General features: G+C 40.1%; 1 protein-coding gene across 2 annotated transcripts in view; it reads left to right on the top strand.

The window, feature by feature from the left end:
* Positions 1 to 8,196, top strand: part of SHCBP1 (SHC binding and spindle associated 1) — a 30,486-nt gene extending 22,290 nt beyond the window's left edge. The window contains exons 9-13 of one of the 2 annotated variants that reach the window (XM_065567607.1): positions 408 to 539; positions 4,101 to 4,219; positions 5,018 to 5,104; positions 5,476 to 5,617; positions 6,950 to 7,208. In XM_065567607.1, coding sequence (XP_065423679.1) covers positions 408 to 539; positions 4,101 to 4,219; positions 5,018 to 5,104; positions 5,476 to 5,617; positions 6,950 to 7,065 — 596 coding nt within the window. In that variant the 3' untranslated portion in view covers positions 7,066 to 7,208. Of the gene's footprint in view, positions 1 to 407; positions 540 to 4,100; positions 4,220 to 5,017; positions 5,105 to 5,475; positions 5,618 to 6,949 lie in introns of both variants that reach the window. The other variant, XM_005289855.4, reaches the window with a different exon arrangement.
* The last annotated feature ends 11,865 nt before the right edge of the window (positions 8,197 to 20,061 follow it).

Genomic DNA, 20,061 nt, shown 5'->3' on the forward strand with positions numbered 1-20,061 from the left:
TGGTTTTACTTGTATTCTCCTGGAAACGACAGCAATCAAGGGTTTTGACCCACTTCATTTAAATACACAAGTCAGTAGAGCAATGAATGAAATTCGTTGTTTTTGTGTGGCCCTCCACCTCAAAACCTTTGCAGTGAGGCAGTTGTGGTTTGAGTGAAGCAGCCATTTGGGGACTTTAACCTTGCTTGTATGCTTCAGGGGTGCAATTCCTGCCAGTTTAGAGAAGGCTGATGTAGCAGGGAGTGATGTCTGGAAAACTAAAACCTGTTAGCATGATAGAACTCAAGTGCAGTCCTTTAACTCTAATTTTGATACCTTGTGATGTGTACGGAGCATCTGTGTCCACCTGTGAACCACAGTAACACTAAGATTTTTTTTTTTTCCCTTATCTAAACTTTTCCTTTCAGGGTATGGCCTGCCAGATGATGTTGTGATAGAAAAGAGGGGCAAAGGAGACAACTTTGTTGACTGTACAGGGGCGAATATAAGAATCTCCAGTTTGAAACTGGTTCAGCATGATGCAGTAGAGGGGATCTTAAGTAAGTAATAAAGTGTTTGTCCATTTTTATGGACAATAATTACTGGTGGAATTAAACCTTTGCTACTCTGTACATTTGCATTCAATATTACACTCACCTTCATGTTGGTGCACATGACAAAATTCATAATGTGGGGTTGGGGCCAAGGGGTTTGGTGAGTGGGAGAGGGCTCAGGGCTGGGGCAGAGGGTTGAGGTGTGGGCTCTGGCGTGGGGCTGGGGATGAGAGGTTTGGGGTGCAGGCTGCCCTGGGGCTGCAGTGGAGAGAGAGGACTGCCCCCAGCCCCCTCTTGCCGCAGCAGCTCGGAGCCAAGGGAGGGGCTCCTCTCCCCTGGCCGCGGCAAGTCCAGGGCAGGTCCGTGCTGGGGCCGGCGGGGAGGGGTGCGGCCATGCAGTTTAGAGGGAATTTAGCTGCCAAGTCTACCTGCCTCTAAAAATTGCTACATAGCCTACTCCAGTTTGGCTGGAGAACGAAACCTGCTTGCCTTACTGGCAAAGAGAACTGTCTGGGAAATAGCTGACTATTGCTGAACCAACCTTTCCTCTCCTTAGTCACCACAAACCCCTCTGCTTGCTGACAGCACATTCAAATTGAGGCTCAGCCGGATACTTCTTTTGTCCCTTCCCTCAAACAATATTTATGTGGCTATCAAGTAGGCCCATCCCTCACTCTTTGTGCTGGCAGGTCAGTTCTATAGCTCTAAGCCGTCTACCTTTTCCTTTTGTTCCCTACTCTCTGACTGCCAGCTTTGTGCTATTGTGCCTGACATCACTTGGCCTCTCCTGTTCTTGTCCAGCAATCAAGAACCTGATCCCTTTGCTTCCCCAGAAAGCACTGCTGCCTGCCCTGGACTCAGGTTAATAAGCTTTTTCTCATGCTGTAAACCCTTCAGTTGAGAATCTGCATTTTTTGTAAGCAAAACCAAGCTACGTTACATGCTGTTATTTTCATCAGTCCTTGGAATATAGTATCACTCAGACAATTCTTTTGATCATCTAAGGAAAAATTAGTTCCATCTGAAGGTAAACTTATTGGGGCCTGCCCTTCTGCCTTTGGGGAAGATGCTAATTAACACTTCACGAAATAGAGGTGGATTGGAATAAATATCACTTTAAAGTGTTTAGCACCTTCATGTAGGTATTTCATATTTTATCAACTTAGCTAAAACATCTTCACAAAGAAAAGGAATCAACGTTGATATGGAGAGGTTACTGCTGTCATTAAAAAAAAACATAACTCGTAAGGGTAGATCTGAGGCTAATGTTCCTTTAATGGTTCCTTTGCAACAAAGGGCCTGGATTATGTTTGAAAGCTTGCACTGGTGTAACTATATTTGTTTTTAGTTATACCAGTGCAAACCACTACTGTAGGCAAATTTAAACTGATTTAGCTTAATTCAGAAATTTATGAAATTAAGCAACTGGTATAAGCAGAATTTGCATTAGTTCAAGTGCCTCTACATTAGGTTTTTGTGTAACTGCATTTAGGTTCAGTGTAACTGAATTGATTTAGTTACAAAAATAAGTGTGTAATCCAGATCACATCAACAGGGTTACAACATGTACACTGGCATGTGAGAACATCCATGTGTGTAATTGCTTTGGTCTCAGATATACGATAAGATTTATTTTTATTGCAAAAGAACTTGTATTTATCCTGTTTTGCTGTGTTACATGCATCCCTGACTCTCTCTGTGGGATTAAGCCAAGGCAGTGCGTTACTCTGAATTATTATTCTCTTATAAAAACCATGCAATTAATGAGAGAAATCCAGCAAAGCTAGACAGTTGCCCCCTTTTCCAAGTTAGCCACTGAACAAAATCAGTTTATGATATGACAGTTTTCCCTGGGCCAATGCCGGCAAACGTATGAAAGTGTTCGTTGACGAAGCTCTGCTTGGGTGGCAGCAGATGAAGACTTTAAAAGGTGGTAACACATGAAGAAATAAGAGAGGGGCCAGTCCTCCTTTTGTTGCAGAGCTGGATATTAAAGGCACAGTACTAGAAGAAATGACTATTCCTGTATTTTCACCACAATTTTTCCAACAGGTGTCTAGTTTTGTCAGCTGTGGGCAGTAATATTGGGCGCTCCTCCTATGGACTGAGAATGTGCCCAAGCCAAATTTATAAATCACTTTATCAGATAACTGTTGTTCCCAAGTATTGGCCTATTTGTAAATGTTCACAATAATTGTATTAACATGACCATCCCACATGCTCATTATCACACATACTTGGAGTTATTTGGCAACAGTTATGCAGAAAGTGAACTCTTTGGCTTTAAGCCCCCTGTAGATCAAAACATTTATGACTTTATTGCATTGTTTCCTTTAAATTTAGGTTAGTTCTAATTCTATTTAAATTTGCTTTAATCTTCTGAAAGTCGAAACCTGAAAATTATCCACTAAGGTGTAAAGGCAAAAGTTTAACACATTTTTGCTTGTCTGATAATTTGGATCATGTCGCATGTCTAGGGGTATGTGTGCGCATATACCGGGGTGGCCAAACTTACTGACCCTCCGAGCCACATATGACGGTCTTCAGAAGTTCAGTAGCCAGGGCGCACATGCCAGGGCTTGAGGCTTCAGCCCCACTCCTGCTGAAGCCCCGAGACCCCCCCCTGCTGAGCAGAACCCCCTACCCCATCTGCAAGGCAGAAGTCCTGAGCTCTCCCCACCTCCCCAGTCTCTCCGTGAACCACACTTTAATGAAAAGAGTCACATGTGGCTCACGAGCCATGGTTTGGCCATCTGGGCATATACTCTGCCACTTTCTGACATACTTCAGAAAGTCTGAAATAAGGAGGACAGTTGATCTTGCAGGCTAGGTATACAGCAGACATGCTTGTGGTCCCAATCACAGTATATGTGCGCCAGACAGACTGTCACTATCCATTGTCAGACTCAAGAGTGTTAACTTTAAAGCTGTTTCGCACACTTCTGATCCTGCTGCAGCTCTGTGTGGGGCTGGTCCTGGTCCCTATGTCCCCCGACTGAGCAGCCTGATGAGTACTCAGATTTTTGGTTGGGCTGCACTGGCCATGGGGCAGGGGCTGAAAACACAACTGAGAATCTGCAGGGTCCTCGCTGTGCCCCATTTGCTTTGGCTGTCCACCTTTCCCCAGTGGAAACAAGCAGCGGGGTGGGGGTGTGTATAAGGCAGAAGAGCCTTTTCCTTGAATATCTGCCACTGGAGGATCATTCATACACTGCCTTGATCCTCCCTGGTTTTGGACTCAGATTATGCTGCTGATGTGCTGGAAAGTACTGCACTGCAACAGTGTGTCCCAGAATGTGTATGGAAATTGTTTCGATTTAACTTTTGGTGGTTTGTTACCCAGAAAATAAATACTTTCAAGAGCATGCTCATTAAAAAGGCTGAATGGTAGTGTCTACCTTGGGCTCCACTGAAATCTTACTGAAAAAAATGTTTCCTTAACAGATATTAATCTAATATGGCCTCATTACAGTATCTATCTGGCCTGATGAACAGAAAATTCCTCTCGTTATAGATCTCTCTTTTAGAATGATTTCTAATGTTGACACTGGGTATCTTTGATTGCAGGTGTTCACCAGGGGAAAACCACACTGGAGAACTGTGTGCTACAGTGTGAAACTACAGGTGTTACAGTGCGGACATCAGCTGAGCTATTAATGAAGAACTCTGATCTGTATGGTGCTAAGGTGTGAACTACCTTTTAAATATTTTTTTGAAACAAAACTACAACTTGAATAAAAAAACTCCCTGCAGGCAAATAGGGAATCATAATCAGGAAAGAGGGTGACTTCCTTGATCCTTTAGAAAACCACCAGTATTTTCCATTAGATGGCTAAATATAATTGGTGTTTAAGAAATCAGAATTCTCTTAATCTCTTATATAGTATGTCTCTATTGGGGGTGGGGGGGAGACTCATGTTGACTTGCATGTGACACTGTGAAAATCAAACAATAACAAGAGTCGGTTATGAAATAACTCCAGGTGCATTCTTGGAGCTGATTCATGGGATAAGGCTGTTCTTAAAATGAGCCTCTGTTTTGTGCCCCTTAAATGTTCTGGTCTCTCATTAAACTAATATTCTTTCTCCAGCTGAACTGCCCTTTTTTTTTTTTTTTTTTTTTTTTTTTTAACATGTTACCTATTGATTCTTACAAAGAGATGATCAAAATCTAACACTTTGTTACATCACAAAAAAACCCACTGGATTTCCTAGGGCTGGGTGTAGTGTATTAAAGATCAACTACATTTCTGTGCATGTGTCATGCAATCTCTTCCCAGCAGAACTTTTGTGGTCTGATGATAGCAGCATTGCCAGTGAACCATGAGCATCTGCTACCTGACTTAGTTTACTAAACCCTATAACAGGAGGAAATAGAAGACTCTTATCATGTAGCCACTAGCTAGAGACAAAGACCCACTTTGGGGTAATGGGTTACACTGGGAACTTGCTGACTCATTTATGATATGTCTCTTTAATTTACAGGGTGCTGGTGTTGAAATATATCCGGGTAGCACATGTACCCTGCTGGGCAATGGCATACACCACTGCAAGGAGGGAATCCTCATAAAAGTGAGTTTCAGATGGAATGTGCTCTGATCAGTTATCAAGATCATACCTGTTCAGATTGGTACCTGCCAGTAACTATTCTAGTTAGTTATCTAGTAGATGTCACTACTTTGATTTTAACTTGTTTGAAAGACAAGGTATGATAACACTGATAGCAGTGGACTTAAATTCTTGTCTATTACAGCAAAATATTCCTTTATTTCATGGCTGCAGCAAGGAAAATGGTGACTATATTTAATTATGTCCCTTAAATACACAAATAGTTCTAGTTCTTTTGTATTTTTGTTTTTAGAGAAGACACTGTAGCTGGGTTGAAATTACCTTTCTGAGAATTTGCTACATAAATCATTTTTTACATTTGTCTTCTGCTATAGGATTTCTTAGATGAGCATTATGACAGTCCCAAGATAACCATGGTGAACAATGTGATCCATAATAATGAAGGGTATGGAGTCGTCCTGGTTAAACCTACAGTTTCCTCTGATGTAAAAGACATTGCTGCCAAAAATTCAGAAGGTATTTTTTTTAACTCTAGTGACTTAATAGGAGTCTAAATGTAGTGGTGAATCTACTGTTTCTCTACAATATTTAGAAAATTCACATCATATAACTTGGCAGAAAGAAAGTCTTAAACATTCTAATAAGGAGAAAAATGAGTCTAGGTCTGACTTCCCTGTAATTATCAGAGGACTGAGATTTCCCAGATCACAGCTACTGCAAAGGAATGTTTAGGAGTAGCTGCAGGTTGCATGTGTGTAATTATTTGCACTTCAATTTCACTTTTTTATCCAATGATATCAAAGCACTTGTAAAAATTTATTCTGGGCACTGGAAGCCCGTATCAGGCAGCTGGCATGATGGTCTTTCAGAACATCCTGACTACTTAGCCATTTAAAATAGGACACTTTCTGCAATAAAAAGAGTTTTAATCTCTGTTCCATCTAGTTGTGCTTGAGGCTTTTTCCATCTGGCTCCCCTCTAAACGAGTGGCTGGGTCAGTGTGTCTGAGTTGATCTTAAATGGTGTGTAGCTATTCAGTGAGGAAAAGGAACTTTCCAGTTGAGTCTTGTCTACTGAACCCATCTGCTCCACTATGCAGATCCTGCAGGACTGGAACTAACTACTTGGTCACACACACAAAATGACATGTCAGGGAGAAAGTGGGCATATTCCTCCCACAGCCCTTTCCTACCCATATTAATCCTCTGCTCTCCTGTTCCACCATGCAGCAGAAATGAGACTTGTTGGATCTAGCTTATTCCTCCCAGAGTAGTTGTTCTCCACCATAATATCACTTGACAACTGTACTTTCCATCTTTTATTTCAAAGAAAGATACTAAGCTCTCCGTTGCAATGTCTAATCCCCACTCAGCTGCCTCTCTAAAATACTTGACTGTCTCTGAGTAATTTATTTAAGTCTCTAGATTTTCTTAAGCATCACACTCGTATACTTGGAATATATGGGGCGATCATTAAAAATGCATCCGGAAGGGGTGATAAGAGGAAGCTGACGAATTTTCCCCCTGAATCTTTCATAAAATATTCACAGCCGCTTTTCTGTTTCCAGTGGCAATCATCTTGAAAGCTTATTCTTGCATTTTAACTCTTCGTGCTGGATTGTCATTGGATATCCCAGTTGCCACTTGACTTTGTTCTTTGTGCTATATGTACTGAACCTTTGTGTTTGCACTGGAAGAATTAGCTCTTATTGGCAATAGCAGATGTAGCTGAACTATGTAATACTTGAAACAGTTATTGCAATATGGGGAATATTTTCATTGTTTAATAAGACTTAAAGAAAACCCTAAATTTCAAAGTATTCCAAGTCTGACACTTTAATTACTTCAGCTCCTCCAGGCATCTGCACAGTCTGTAATAACCTCATCACTGTTTTCGGATTTAGGAAATATACAGACTATCCAGTCAAATGGCGAGACAGACAATGTAGAAGATTTGGGACATGAAGAGCTACATGAATGTGCAACAGATGACTTGGAGCTCCATGAGAGAGCTGAGATTTCTGAACAAACTGAAGGCAATTATGAAATTGCAAATGAACTTGTTGCTACCTCTGTAAAGAAGAGCCAGATGCACAAGAAAAGGCTGAGTGAACTGGGAATCACGGAGGCTGATGACAACTTAATGTCTCAGGAAATGTTTGTTTCTATCGTGGGCAATCAGTTCAAACGAAATGGGAAAGGAAGTTTTGGCACGTTCCTCTTTTGACTGTCCTGACTTGCAGTGCCATTCATGTAGATGATTTGCACAAGCTGTTATGTTCACTGCTACTTTCAGAGAAGTTAATCGGACTCATCTGCTTTCCATTATGTTGCTAGAATGTGATGAAATTCAAGAATATTTATTTTTTTTAACAGAGTGCATGTTGCACGTGTGAAGTTGCTTCCTTGCAGCAAATGTAGAAAACAGAACTCCAGCGTGGACATTGCTGATCCACAAGCTCTTCCTTTACCAGCCATGTACTTCACTTTTATTATAGTATTTATTTAACTACTAAATGTAAAACACTTTTTAAAAAAAACCTAGGCACCAGAGCGGAAGGTGGACAACAGCTGCAGCGATATAGCTCCCTCCATGCTATTTTTTAACCATGCCCGAAGTGGTTGACTTCCATTTAATACTGGCATGGTACTTCATTAGTATGTTAATAAAGGCTTTTTTATAATTAGGGTATTACTCAATCACTTATTTATCGTTAAGAAATTGGGGGTTACCAGTATTCTAGTTACAGGATTTATTAGGAAACCTATTGAACATCTGAAATTGTATTGCTCAAAACAATGTGTGTGTGCGTGTAACTTGTACTGCCTCGTGCTAAAAATCAGTGTACCCTTTTCTTTAGTGTTCTGAATTGCAACAATTTCTAAATGAAAAGGAAGTAAAGTAACATGTTTGTATTTGTTATATTTTTAGATGTGTAACACAATGCTTTTTAAGTAATAAAACATGTTACTTGTGGCATCAGACCACACTCTTAGAAAGGAATGGAGTATTATCACAAATGTAGTTTTCAACTGGAATTTTTTCTCCAGCCCATGGAAATTTTTATCAATAAAACAAAGGCAAAGCATATCCGATCTAATCCTGACCAGTCACCTCTGTGCTCCACAAGGTTAATGGAAGACAGAGGGTCAGCTCCCAAGTTCTTACTTGGTCCTAACTTGAAGAAAAACCTGCATTGACTGCCTGAGTGAGAATTTAGTCCCATAACTGCTATAGCATCTTTCTGGTGTAACTTCTTAACATTCTTTATCCTGTTGTCCTTTAAGATCTACAGATTTGCTTTTTTGTAATTTAGAATGCATGTAATGGAATACTAGCAAGGAGACCGAGGACCTGGAAGTCCCGTAAGGTGTAAAATAACACAGCTGGCTGATAAAGGGATCATCAAGTATTCTCAATGTTAGGCTCCTGAAAACTTCAGAAGATAGCTTAACACAATGTAAAACAAGAAATGAAATGCATAGCTTGTTGAAAAAGTGATGTGGGTTTGACTATTTAACACTCTTCGCTCCAACCTCAATCAAGTAGTGATTGAATACCTGAATCTGTTTTCTGCAATTAGTCGTTGGTGCCAAGGAAAAAGGAAAACTTTATAGATTTTCGGTCAGCATTCTGTTTCGCTTACTGTAATTTGCACTGTTAATAGAACTGTAGAAAACTTATTGCTGTTTCCTGCTTTCCTATCCCACCTTTTGCATGCTTTTCCACTTAAGACACGCAAATTAATATTTAATTTCCATTGATTGTTGCTGAGAATTGAATGCCACACAGATCCCAATTGCACTCCAGTTATCTTAATTCATTAGGCACAGAGCCTTGCATTTCTGCTAGTCAACAAATATATGGAGATTTTATCATGGTTTAAGATTATATATCTGGTTTGAGTATTTTAACTCTGAGACTCAGTAGTCTATCTCTAAATAATACATGTCACACAAACCATTTTACTCTTCATGGAGGTTTATGCACATAGCAGGTGTGGTTTTATATCTAACTTTTAATCTGTATTCCTAATTAAAGAATTGGTGCAAAAAGGCTGCAGTTCTGTGGTTCTCTCCACCCCTCCCCCACCCCCATCTCTCTTCAAATTTGCTGGTTTAGAGATGGTATTTCTCTCTTCTATTGTTCACTTTAAAGCTATCTAATGTCTGACATGTTGCCTCTTTTTACTTTTTTTAAATGGGAAAATTTATGGCGGTAAACTAAGACAATATTCTCTTAACATGCTTGCTTTACTACTCAGTTGCTTTTTGTATGCCAGAGACAAGAGTTGATGCCAGTGGAGGTCCATATGTGTAGTGAGAGCAAATGGGAAAGTGGAGTACTGCCATTTGAGTCAGAAGAACTTTGTTCTTTTTGCCTGTTACAGAAAATAAATTGTTAAATGGTGGGTTACTATTTGGCATCTGTGTAGTACTTTTAAACCTCAAAACACTACATAGTCCACGGATACAGGCTGTCTGACATACAGAACTTGGTTTGCTCATCACAATTCAATTGTCCCTTATCAGTTCATGCATGTGTCTGCCCAAGAAACATGAAAGCCTCTTTATTTTACCTTTTGGTAGCCCTCCATTCACAGCTTGCTTTCTGTGAGGTAGGTATGCTTAAATAGGAGGAAGCAAGAACTCTTCACTGGGCCCAGAACAATTGCTTGTGTACATGTTGACTCACCAAGCTGTGCAGTTTTCCACTGGATTCTAAATTCATCTCTCTAAATGAGGTCCCTATAAGATGGGGAAGGGGAGGGAGCGAGACATATGTGGTATAGGAACATATTCTCACACCTTTATAGTGTGACTTATTTTCTTTGCATCCCAATTTAGAATCTGCCTCCCCAGTACTCTTGCTTACACTGCTGAACAGCAGCGGGATGGCATCTTGTTGCCAAAACTTTAGTTTCAAGAACTCTTCAGAGGGTTGCTCTTTTGTTTGGTGCAGGCACAAGATGTTTTATGGCGGCATTTTTAAAAGCTCAGTGTTGGCTTTACCCAAACGCCCATTGATTTCAAAGGGAGCAGAGTTTTGAAAGGGTGAACCTAACATCCTTGAAAACTAGCTCACTCTTAGTAAAGAGGTAGCAACATTTAACATAAGCCTAGGAACCTCTGCCATGGCCTCCAGCCTTTGGCTTGTTGACTGTGGTTGATGTGGCCATCCCCCCAGAGTATATGCCTTTCCTCCTTCCTTGATTCTATCTCTTCTTACACAAGCGTCAGTTAGTTGTGTGCTTAGGGTGGGGTACAGGATCGGCTCTAGCTATTTTGCCAGCCAGGGAGGAAAACATTTTCAGTAATCCTCCCTCTGCCCTGCCCCCCATTCATTGCAATCATTTAAAGGGGTTGAGCAAGAGCAGGTGCACAATACTACACAACAAGCTTTTGTGGACTATATTTAAACATAAATCCTGTTAGGCCTTGGCCTTTGTAGACAGGGACTGATTGTGCAATAAGCAGTCTCCAAGCTTTGACTGGTCAAAGTGTGGTTTTGTACAGGGGTATTTGGCATGGTTAGGCTGTATGTACACAAACTAAAGACACTAGCACTCTTAACAAGCACTGTTCTCTAGACTTTCCCTGGCCCGTGTAGAAATCACTTACCTAGAGCCCCTCCCCTCTCTTGGGCAATGTTCTGTACATAAATTTGGTGGGAGATAGTCACTGCCCTGATGAACTTAAAATCTAAAGACCTACAGGCTGGGACAACTGAAGTATCCTATACAGCTGGGAAACCAAGGCAGAGACAGATTAAATGACTGTCTGAGGTTGCTTGTCAAAATTCTTGTCAGAGTCAGGAATTGAGCCCAGATCTCCTGATTGTGTTTCAGTTCCCCACCTGTAAAGGGAGATAATGCATTTCCTTACCTCAGAGGGGTGTTGAGGATAAATACATTAAAGATTGTGGGGCTCCAACAGTATGGTATAGGGGCCATATGAGATAGTGTCCTACTGCCCATCTAAAGGCCTAAGCTGCTCCTGTAAAGGAAATTGTATGGAGGACATGTCAGTAAGCCACTTCCTTCTATCGAACCTGGATTTCATTTCAATGAGCAGCGTGCAGATGGGTGAAAATGGTGTGAGTAGATTCAATTTTGAAAGGAGAAAATGAGAGAGTACAGAGTGGCAAGAAACTTGAATACATACAGAATTCCTGCTCAGCCACAGTAGAAAAACAAGGTGCCGCTCAAAACCTCTGCATCTTAGTCTGGGACAATTCTTATTTACATTTAAGGAGAATCTTTGTATACCTAGCCCTTGATAAATGCTTAGTTGGGCAACTCAGTATTCAGATGAACTTTTATTTGAGTATAAAGAATGTGCTGAATTTCAGAACTATTTTTTAAAAAAGTGAATCCAATCGGAGACTAATAAATTATAACAGTGCAAATTGGAATCCTACCTCACTTTTTATGGTACACATAAAACACTGCAGGTGTAAGTAAATGATTCTGTTAAAAGTCAAGTGTAGTTAATAAAATACTGTTAGCTGGCCTTTAATTCACAGTCAGCTTTGTACGTGATATTGGCTTGTAGGTGATGTTTTGTCTGCAAAAATTTCTTGGCACCAACCTGCTTAACTTTATCACCCAGGACTATTGTAGGGCTCCACATATATGTAAACTACAGTCTCAGTAAAGCTGAGAGTCTGTTTTGTGTCTAGTATCCTTGTGGGATACTCAGTTAGTTGCAAGCTTGGGAAATCGATTCTAGTCACTAACTGTTTCTGAAATAAGGTTTTAATTTTTGCAGCACTAACCAGCTCATTATTTTTGTGTCAACACAGCTAGGTAACATTGAAATTAATTATTCCTGGTTTTGTGCTTGTGTCTTAACACTATTGTCAGTGAAACAAATCCTGTTTTGAGATGCAAAAGGTAAAAGAGCATTTTGGCTTTTCATCATAGCATCTGTATTAAATGTGCAGCATACATGTCCCTTAACCTTTGTAAATCCATTTGTGGGGAAGAGCTAACAAAGAATTGCCTCCTCAATCTGTGTGCCCAGGCTAATGGGCGTTTCAAAAGAGTTTGTCCTTCTAAACCCCTTTCTCACTTGTCCTTTTGAATACCTGCTTTGTTTAAAATGGACATCATAATTCCATATTACAGAGAGGTTTTTCCTAATTTAGAACATTGGGTCAATGTCTGTAACTGTTTTAATGGATGTAAAATGTATGTGTCCAAAACGGACAGTATTTTGCAGTGGATCGGGGATGATTCTGCTCCACCATACTTTAAGCCAGGAAAGAAAAGATTGTGCTCTAGTGAATGCTATATCCTAAAAGGCTCCCCTGAGAGGAAGCTGATATGACTTGATGTGATATCAGCTTCCAAGCCAGGTCATTAACCATTACAAGGAAATGTAAAGAGGAATGGAGTCATTTGGGAGAGGCCAGGGACTTATACTAGCCAAGGAACCAGCACACTCTCCTTATTTAGCTGTATTTTTAAGTCGTATTCTTACTGGATGCCTCACTTGCCCAGAAAATGAAACACAGGCTCTTTTAAAAAGAATCTCATCCTCTGCCTCCCAGTTTAGAAGTTATCACCTAGAGCCACAGTTGTGTTTTTTTTGAAGGGACAAATCCTTCAAAAAGGAGGAGCCTCTGTTGGACTGGTGGTGGGCTGAGACCACTGCCTTTCCTGCTATCCCATAGCATCTGCTTGTTTCTTTGTGCTTCCCCATCTATCTACAGCCACCTGTTGTCTTACACTTCGACAGCTCTTTGGGGCAGGGCTTGCCTTTTTGCTTGGGTTGGGTACAATGCCTAGTACAGTGGGGGTTTTGGGCCATAATGTGGGCTCATAGGCACTACCACAGTATAAATAACAATAAAACCTCTTAGATGACTGGAACCAAGCAGTGTTATTGACTGTTCTCTCCAACCCTGTGTCCCTCATTTCAGATTGGGGACAAAAGCAGTCAGGAATCTGAATATTTATATTACAGTAGCATCTATCAGGGCCCTGCTGGGCTACGCACACCAGAGGTAGCCTCAGTCCCTGACTAAAGAGCTTGTAATCTAAGGCACCAGTCTTGCAAGCTACTCAGTGTGGACCCTGCACCAGCTGAAGTCAATTGCACTGACTTGATACACGTAGAAGTCAGTGGGGCTCCATACAGGTGCAGGGGTGGGCACCAAGCTGCTTGTGGAATCGAGGCCTCAGGGATGATTTTCACTGTGGTTATCTGATATACGCAGTGTCTCTTCATTGAATAGCGAGAATATCGTCATGCTGGGATTTCCATAAGGGGATAAAGTGCAAAAATGTAGCTTGCACATCCACCTTTCCTCATGCTCAATCGTCCTGAACCATAGCCATTACTGCATGATGAATTATATTAATTTCTCATTCCTGACAGCAGTTGGATCTATATTCTTGTTTTCTGTAAGTCCTTTCTTCCCAAACGATCCCTCGCCAGTACAGCCACTCATAACTAACTATTGATATTTACGTGTCTTCATCTAGGTCAATAAAAATGACATGTAAAATATCTTCTGTCTGGAACAACCCTAGCTGGGTGCCTAAGGCTTATGAACAGCCTTTGGAGACAAATCAATAGTGCCGGAGCTTCTGTTTTAAAACTCAGTAAATGATTAACAAGGTAAGTTAAGAGAAATCAATAACTGGGTATATATCACTTCACAGTTTAGGCAATTAAAAAAATTCACTTAGCTTTTCCTTGTAACAAAAAAAACCAGATGGCAAGCAAAGAGAAATTGATCTAGGTTTTGTTATAACCAATAGCTCAACACCCACCTCCTTTTTTCATAAAACATTCATTGGCTGTCTTGAAGGCCAAAGTGAGAGGGGAGAGCTGATATTGTCTAAATGAGTGTTCTATAACAGCAAAAACCCTATGATTTTTGGGTTTTTTGAGAAAATGGGCTGATTCTAGAGCTTTGCCAGCTTATACCATCTGAGGATCAGGTACAAAATGTCTCTAAAATGGGAAAAAATATTGTCTAGGAATAGAACAGCTTTACTTGGTTTTATCCCAGGCTTTACCTTGGTGTTGCTGTGTGACCTTGAGGACAATACTCATCTACTTCAGAAGTGTGACAGTAATAAGAATTAGGTATTATCATTACTGTGTTGCGGGAGCATTTAGGAGTGGAGGCTGTTGGCAAAGAAATCCACAGCATACTAAAGAAACTTCTTTCTTACCTGTTACTCTCATTTCCATTTAGCAGCAATGGTGGCACTTCTATAGCTACTTTCATCTGCGGATGTCAGACAGTGATGTTAATTTGCACTTTCATATATTACCTTTCATGAGGATCTCAAAGTACAATTATAGATGTCTCAGAGATAGATGAGTATTATCTCCATTTCACAAATGGGAATTAGGGCATGGAACAGTTACATGACTTGCCCAAGGTGAAAGAGCAAATCCATGGTGAAGTCTGGGATAAAACCAAGGAATGCTGGCTGTCTCCTGCTCTAAATTATCAGACAATATTTTCTCCTTTCAAGAGATAATTTGGATCTGATCAGATTGCATGAGATATGGCATTCAAAGCCCCAAATTGTAAATAATGATTTTCCGCAAAAGGAATAAAGGTATCACCTCAAAGATTTTGTGGAGGTTGCACATCTTCTTTCTCATGTTTTTTTTTATCTTGTCTGCTTTCTAACCACAACTGCAGAAATGTGTTAACATGGAGGCTATTCTGTCCAGGTTCTCACTCCTCCCCAATAATATAACAGACTTATTTTTGTCATACCTCCAGGTTGACCTGAAGGAACAAGTAATAGAAAATCTTGCAAGATCTCTACCCCTGTTTTCTAGACTCCAAGAGCTTTTTGCACAAGGTCACCAATTACTACTATTGCTAATAAATTGAATGTCACCTCTAGTGATAAAGATTCAGCAGACCGAATAGTGCCCTGGATGAGAACTGTGCAACTCCACTGATTATGGATTGTACTTTTCATGACACTGGTGCCAATAACCATTGCTGTCAGAATCTGAACAGGTATAATTATTTAGCTCTGTAATTAGAGCTTAGTGACTGCTTCAGCCGATACACCAGAAGGAATAGAAACCCACTCGCTCTGTTAACTGCAGGGCTAACAGGAGTAAAAAGTAGTAAACTCTTATTTTTGTCACTGAACTAAAGAGACATAGAATCACAGGGTTAGAAGGGACCACAAGGGTCCTCTAGTCTAACCTCCTGCCAAGATGCAGGATTTGTTCTGTCTAAACCATCCCAGACAGATGACTATCCAGCCTCCTTTTGCAAGCCTCCAGTGAAGGAGCTTCCACAACCTCCCTAGCCAGTCTGTTCCATTGTCCTACTGTTCTTACAGTTAGTTACAGTTTCCTGAGCCTTAATCTAAACCTGCTATGCTGTAGTTTGAACCCGTTGCCTCTTGTCCTGCTCTGTTGGAAAAGAGAACAACTTTTCCCCATCTTTTTATGTCAGGCTTTAAAGTATTTGAAGCCCTATCATACCCCTCCTTAATCTCTTCTTTTCCAAACTAAACATGCCCAGTTCCTTCAGCCTTCGCTCATATGCCCTGCATTCGTCCCTTTGACAGGGTTGAGTTCACCCAAGGAAAGCATCCCTATTCAGGACAGCACTTAAGAGCTTTCCTAAATCACAGTCCTGATGAGTAAGAAGATAACATAGTCACTTTTCAGAGTAGAAACATGCTTTAAATTTGACATTTCCCACTTCACTTCCAACTCACTAGCACCTGCCCAACTACAGCATGTTTAAAGCCCAGACTTTGCTTCCCATTTACTCACATTTAATAATACCTTACTTGGCGAACAGTTCTACTGAAGCCAGTGGGGATGTTTGTGGAGTAAGATATGATTCACTATCAATGAGAAGGGAAGAGTCAGTCCCTAAATCATTAGTCTGTGTCCTTTATAGAAGCGTTTCATTTGTTACATTCCAGACTAGTAAGCCAGTTGTTGCTGGCACATTTCCAGTTCCATGTTCCCTGGAGGTAATCAAGCTGTTCCATCCCACACTGAGAATTCTAATTAAAACCAGCTCTTGTATGCAGTGCTACATGTTTTGACTTGTGATTTTTGTTACTTAGGACTTATAAAGCCACCCACTGTATAGTACATTTTATAATACTGCTTGGACTGCCAGAGTACTCTGACTACAACTGAACTGGGGAGCTTTGGATTCAGTGTGGGTGCTTGGGGTGAGGGAGAGAAAATAACATTTTTTTTTTAAAATAAAGAATCCTTGAGTCTTCCTATTTTTCCTCTTCACTGCAAGATTTTTGTCAGGTTTCTCTTTGTTACAGTTAAGTTTTCCTGCGGATAATGTGGTGTTACAATCATAAGCACATAATTTCATATAATAATAAACTAAAATTGTAAAATCAAAGACAGGCAGTTGTCCAGTTACATTTAGGAGAAAAGGTTAAAAGTTTAATAACTAAGTTGGTCTTAAAAGGCAGTGTCTTTGGAATTTGTCAGGGTGGGGGGAAGTGTAGAGAAGATGAGGAGGAAGGCAAAACAAATAATCTTAGTTCCTAAATTTAAGACCAACAAAATACTGTTATTTTAGGGTTGATCTCCCTGTTTTTTTATTGATGAATAAAATGCCTTCCTATGACTTTGGCTTGAAATGAACAGTTGGTATTGTTATACGTAGGAACCCCACATTTTCTATCAGCCTGCTCAGCAGTGGTAGTGCTCTTCAGTTAGCATAGCCAAGATTTTCAATAGTGACTAGTGACGTTGACTCAAGCCTATCTCAAGATACTTTAAAAATGGCCTTATATTCAGAAAGTGTTGTGCACCAGCTCTTTGACATTCAGGCCACTTTAAAGTGACTCAACCTAGACATCCAGAAATGGAAGCACCCCACCTCAGTGGTCACTTTTGAAGATTCTGGTCTCATCGTGTGTTTGTAATACAACTTTTCACTCGCGTCCAATTTTCAGATGGGAGCACCATGGACTTCAGTTGGCATTGCAAGTGCTCTGCAAAATCAGGTCCATAGTCCCTTGTTGTCATGGGGTTTCTCAGCATCCATTTCTATGCTGTTCAGAGCTTTGCCTTTCTCTAGTTAAATGGAAACTTTCTGACACCACAGAGATCTGATTTTTTCAGATGTGTTGGGCACGCCCTAATCCCGTAGGAGACAGAGAGAGTTAGAGGTGCTCAGCACCTTTGAAAATCAACCCATAAATGAACAACCCATCTAAAACAATCCAAATGCAGGCTGAAAGTTGTTTTTAATATGACCTGAGTTTTGGCTCTAATTATCCATCAACTGAATTAAGTAGACATCCCTGTGATGGTTTTTTGAGTAGTCTTTGTAACTATCCTGAACGTTTCTGTCATGTTATTTTCAGAATTGTGACTAATCTCAGACTATTTACTAATGCTAAAGGAAGGAACTGCACGGGAATTGCCATAGTGGATCAGACTCTTGGTATATCTAGTCCCATGTCCTGTCACTGAAAATGCAAGCTAGATTTTCTGATGGTAACTAAGCTGAACTGGACTGACTGCTTGGTCACAGAAACATAGTACCACAAGAATGCAAGCTGATCCAAGCCCTATTAGAGGAGGATCCACACTTTTCATGATGCCCTTTGTTTTAGTTCTTCCCTTCCCTTTATGTCCTTTATTATGTGACGTTAAATAACGTGTTGTCTATGTACTTTTCAAAAATGTTAATTAAGTATTCTACTGCAGTGGGTTTGCCAGAAGCAGTATGTTGTGTCAGAAAACCTTTTTTCCAGTGCAAAGGAGTTCTGCCAGATAGCTGTTTTTGTTTTATTTTGATTTTTTAATGGAACATATCAGCTCATATGCTGTTCGGAACTCATTAGTGTGGTTTTGTTTATTGTGAATACAAAGTTTGTTTGTAATATGCAGAAGGCTGAGGGTTAAAACATAGCAATTCAACTAAAACTGACAGATTTTCATTTTTTATACACCAAATCTGGGTTTTTTACTTTTCTCTGGTGTGATTTCAGGGAATGGTTTGCAGATATTGGGTACATTGAAAGCACCGTTTTCAAATCTTTTGGGAATTAGAAATTGTGAAAATCGATAGGATATTTCAAAACCCAATAAAAGGCTCTTTTAATCAACAATACACTTAAGATATTATATTATGTAAAAAGAAATAAAATTGAGGTCTCAGCTAAAAAGCCTATATCATTCAATGCATTTCAGCAACGCTGTTTTCTGATTCACTAGTTATAATCTCCATTGCTTATGAAAACGGGAGGAACCCAGTAGGTGGTAGTTGTGTGGAGCCCTCCTTCCAATCCACATACCGACACTGTGAAAAGATGAGCCCTCTGCCCTCACAATCCTGGTTACGGGCAAGAAATCCCAACGCTACTTCCTGCTGTCAGCTCTTCTCTGACTGAAGGATGAGGTAGTGAGCAAAATTAGGCCCTGGAAAATACTAAAAAAATATTTTGTTTCGATTACTTTTGAGTACTGTGTAGTTGGGAGTTGCACTTGAACCAATGCCCTTCTGATTTCAGCTTTCCCTTTTTATTAAAAATCCTTCTCAGGGTGGATAACTGTTTTCCCCATTTCTGATATTGTAATAAAAGGCTAACGTTTCAGCTGGAGCTGCAGATAAAATGTGATTTAAAGATATGTTTGTACTGACCCAATTCATGACAAAGAATTAGATTAAATTGTCTGAGTGAACAATTGCATTTTAGATGCTACCTAACTGTCTGACTTAAAGTTTTACTTTTTTATTAAAAATAAAAGTGAGCTATAGAAAGTTTGTAATTCTTATGGTTTAGAGTTTTTTAATAAGTGTCAGAGCTAATATATGACATAAATTAACCACTGCACCAACCCGTGAGTGAACAAAGTCCAGGGGGAATGGAGAAAAGAAATGTAATTAAAATGAATATATACCGTCTCTAGATTGATATATATCACTTCAGCTCATCTCCTAACATCATCATCTGAGTATGTTTTATATTACAGGCACTTAGGGTAGAGAGCTCACACATATTAGAAACACATAGTTAGGGCTTGATCCTATCAGATGGTGACTTGAGAGGTGAGGGTGCCTTGCATTGAATCCTGATGCCTTTCGATATGGGTTGAAGGAATATGGGTGATGCTCATACCTGTGAGGTATCTCAGTGCACAGTGATGGATGATTAACTTTCTGAAAGTTTGCTCCATAATTGAGAGTACAGACTTCCTCACTTTAGGCTTGGATAAAGAAGTAGATTTGTTAATGTATTGAGTGATTTGATCATCCAAGCTAATTAGCTGTCTGCTATCTGGCACAGGGGTCCTCTCCTCCCATTTGAGATCAGACAGATCCTCCCCTCCCCTTCATAATCGCATACAGCCCTATGGCTCACATAATTTGACCACTTTGTTGATATTATTTTCTATCTTCAGCTTCTTAGTTTGCCTTATTTTTAGCTGCTATCAGCATGTGAATAACCACCTGGCTGCAGACCACTATCATGTGTTTCATAGTCCAGGGACTACGGTTTGTGAGCCATTAATCCAGCATGATACCTTCATGTAATTCTAGGTGAACAACTGGAAGGTCTAACCAGCTGTTGCTGGCCTTAATTTGCCAACAGAAAATTAAAATTTGAAAGGAATGAATAGAACTGAGGTGTCAGATTATTTGAGAATTCTCAGTGTTTTTCAGATCTTCTTTTCAAAAGAGCATTTTACAACATGCCCTTTTATGCAAACACTGCTCCACATTTTGGTGTGCTTGTTAGATACCATTATGCATCTTTGTCACAAGTATTTATCACTAGCACAGTCTCTAGTCCTGCAGTTGTTTTTAAATAAATACTAGTCTCTAATGTGCACACATGTTGGGTGCAGCTCATTTTCTGCAAGTTTGGGAGAGGGTTATTAGTGCTTTCAGGCTTATGTATGGCTGGCAGGATGTCTTCTCCCTGAGATGGACTCAGGAAAAATTCATTACTGTGCTAACTT

The sequence above is a fragment of the Chrysemys picta genome, chromosome 14 (assembly GCF_011386835.1).
Source record: "Chrysemys picta bellii isolate R12L10 chromosome 14, ASM1138683v2, whole genome shotgun sequence".
NCBI classification, from domain to species: Eukaryota; Metazoa; Chordata; order Testudines; family Emydidae; genus Chrysemys; species Chrysemys picta.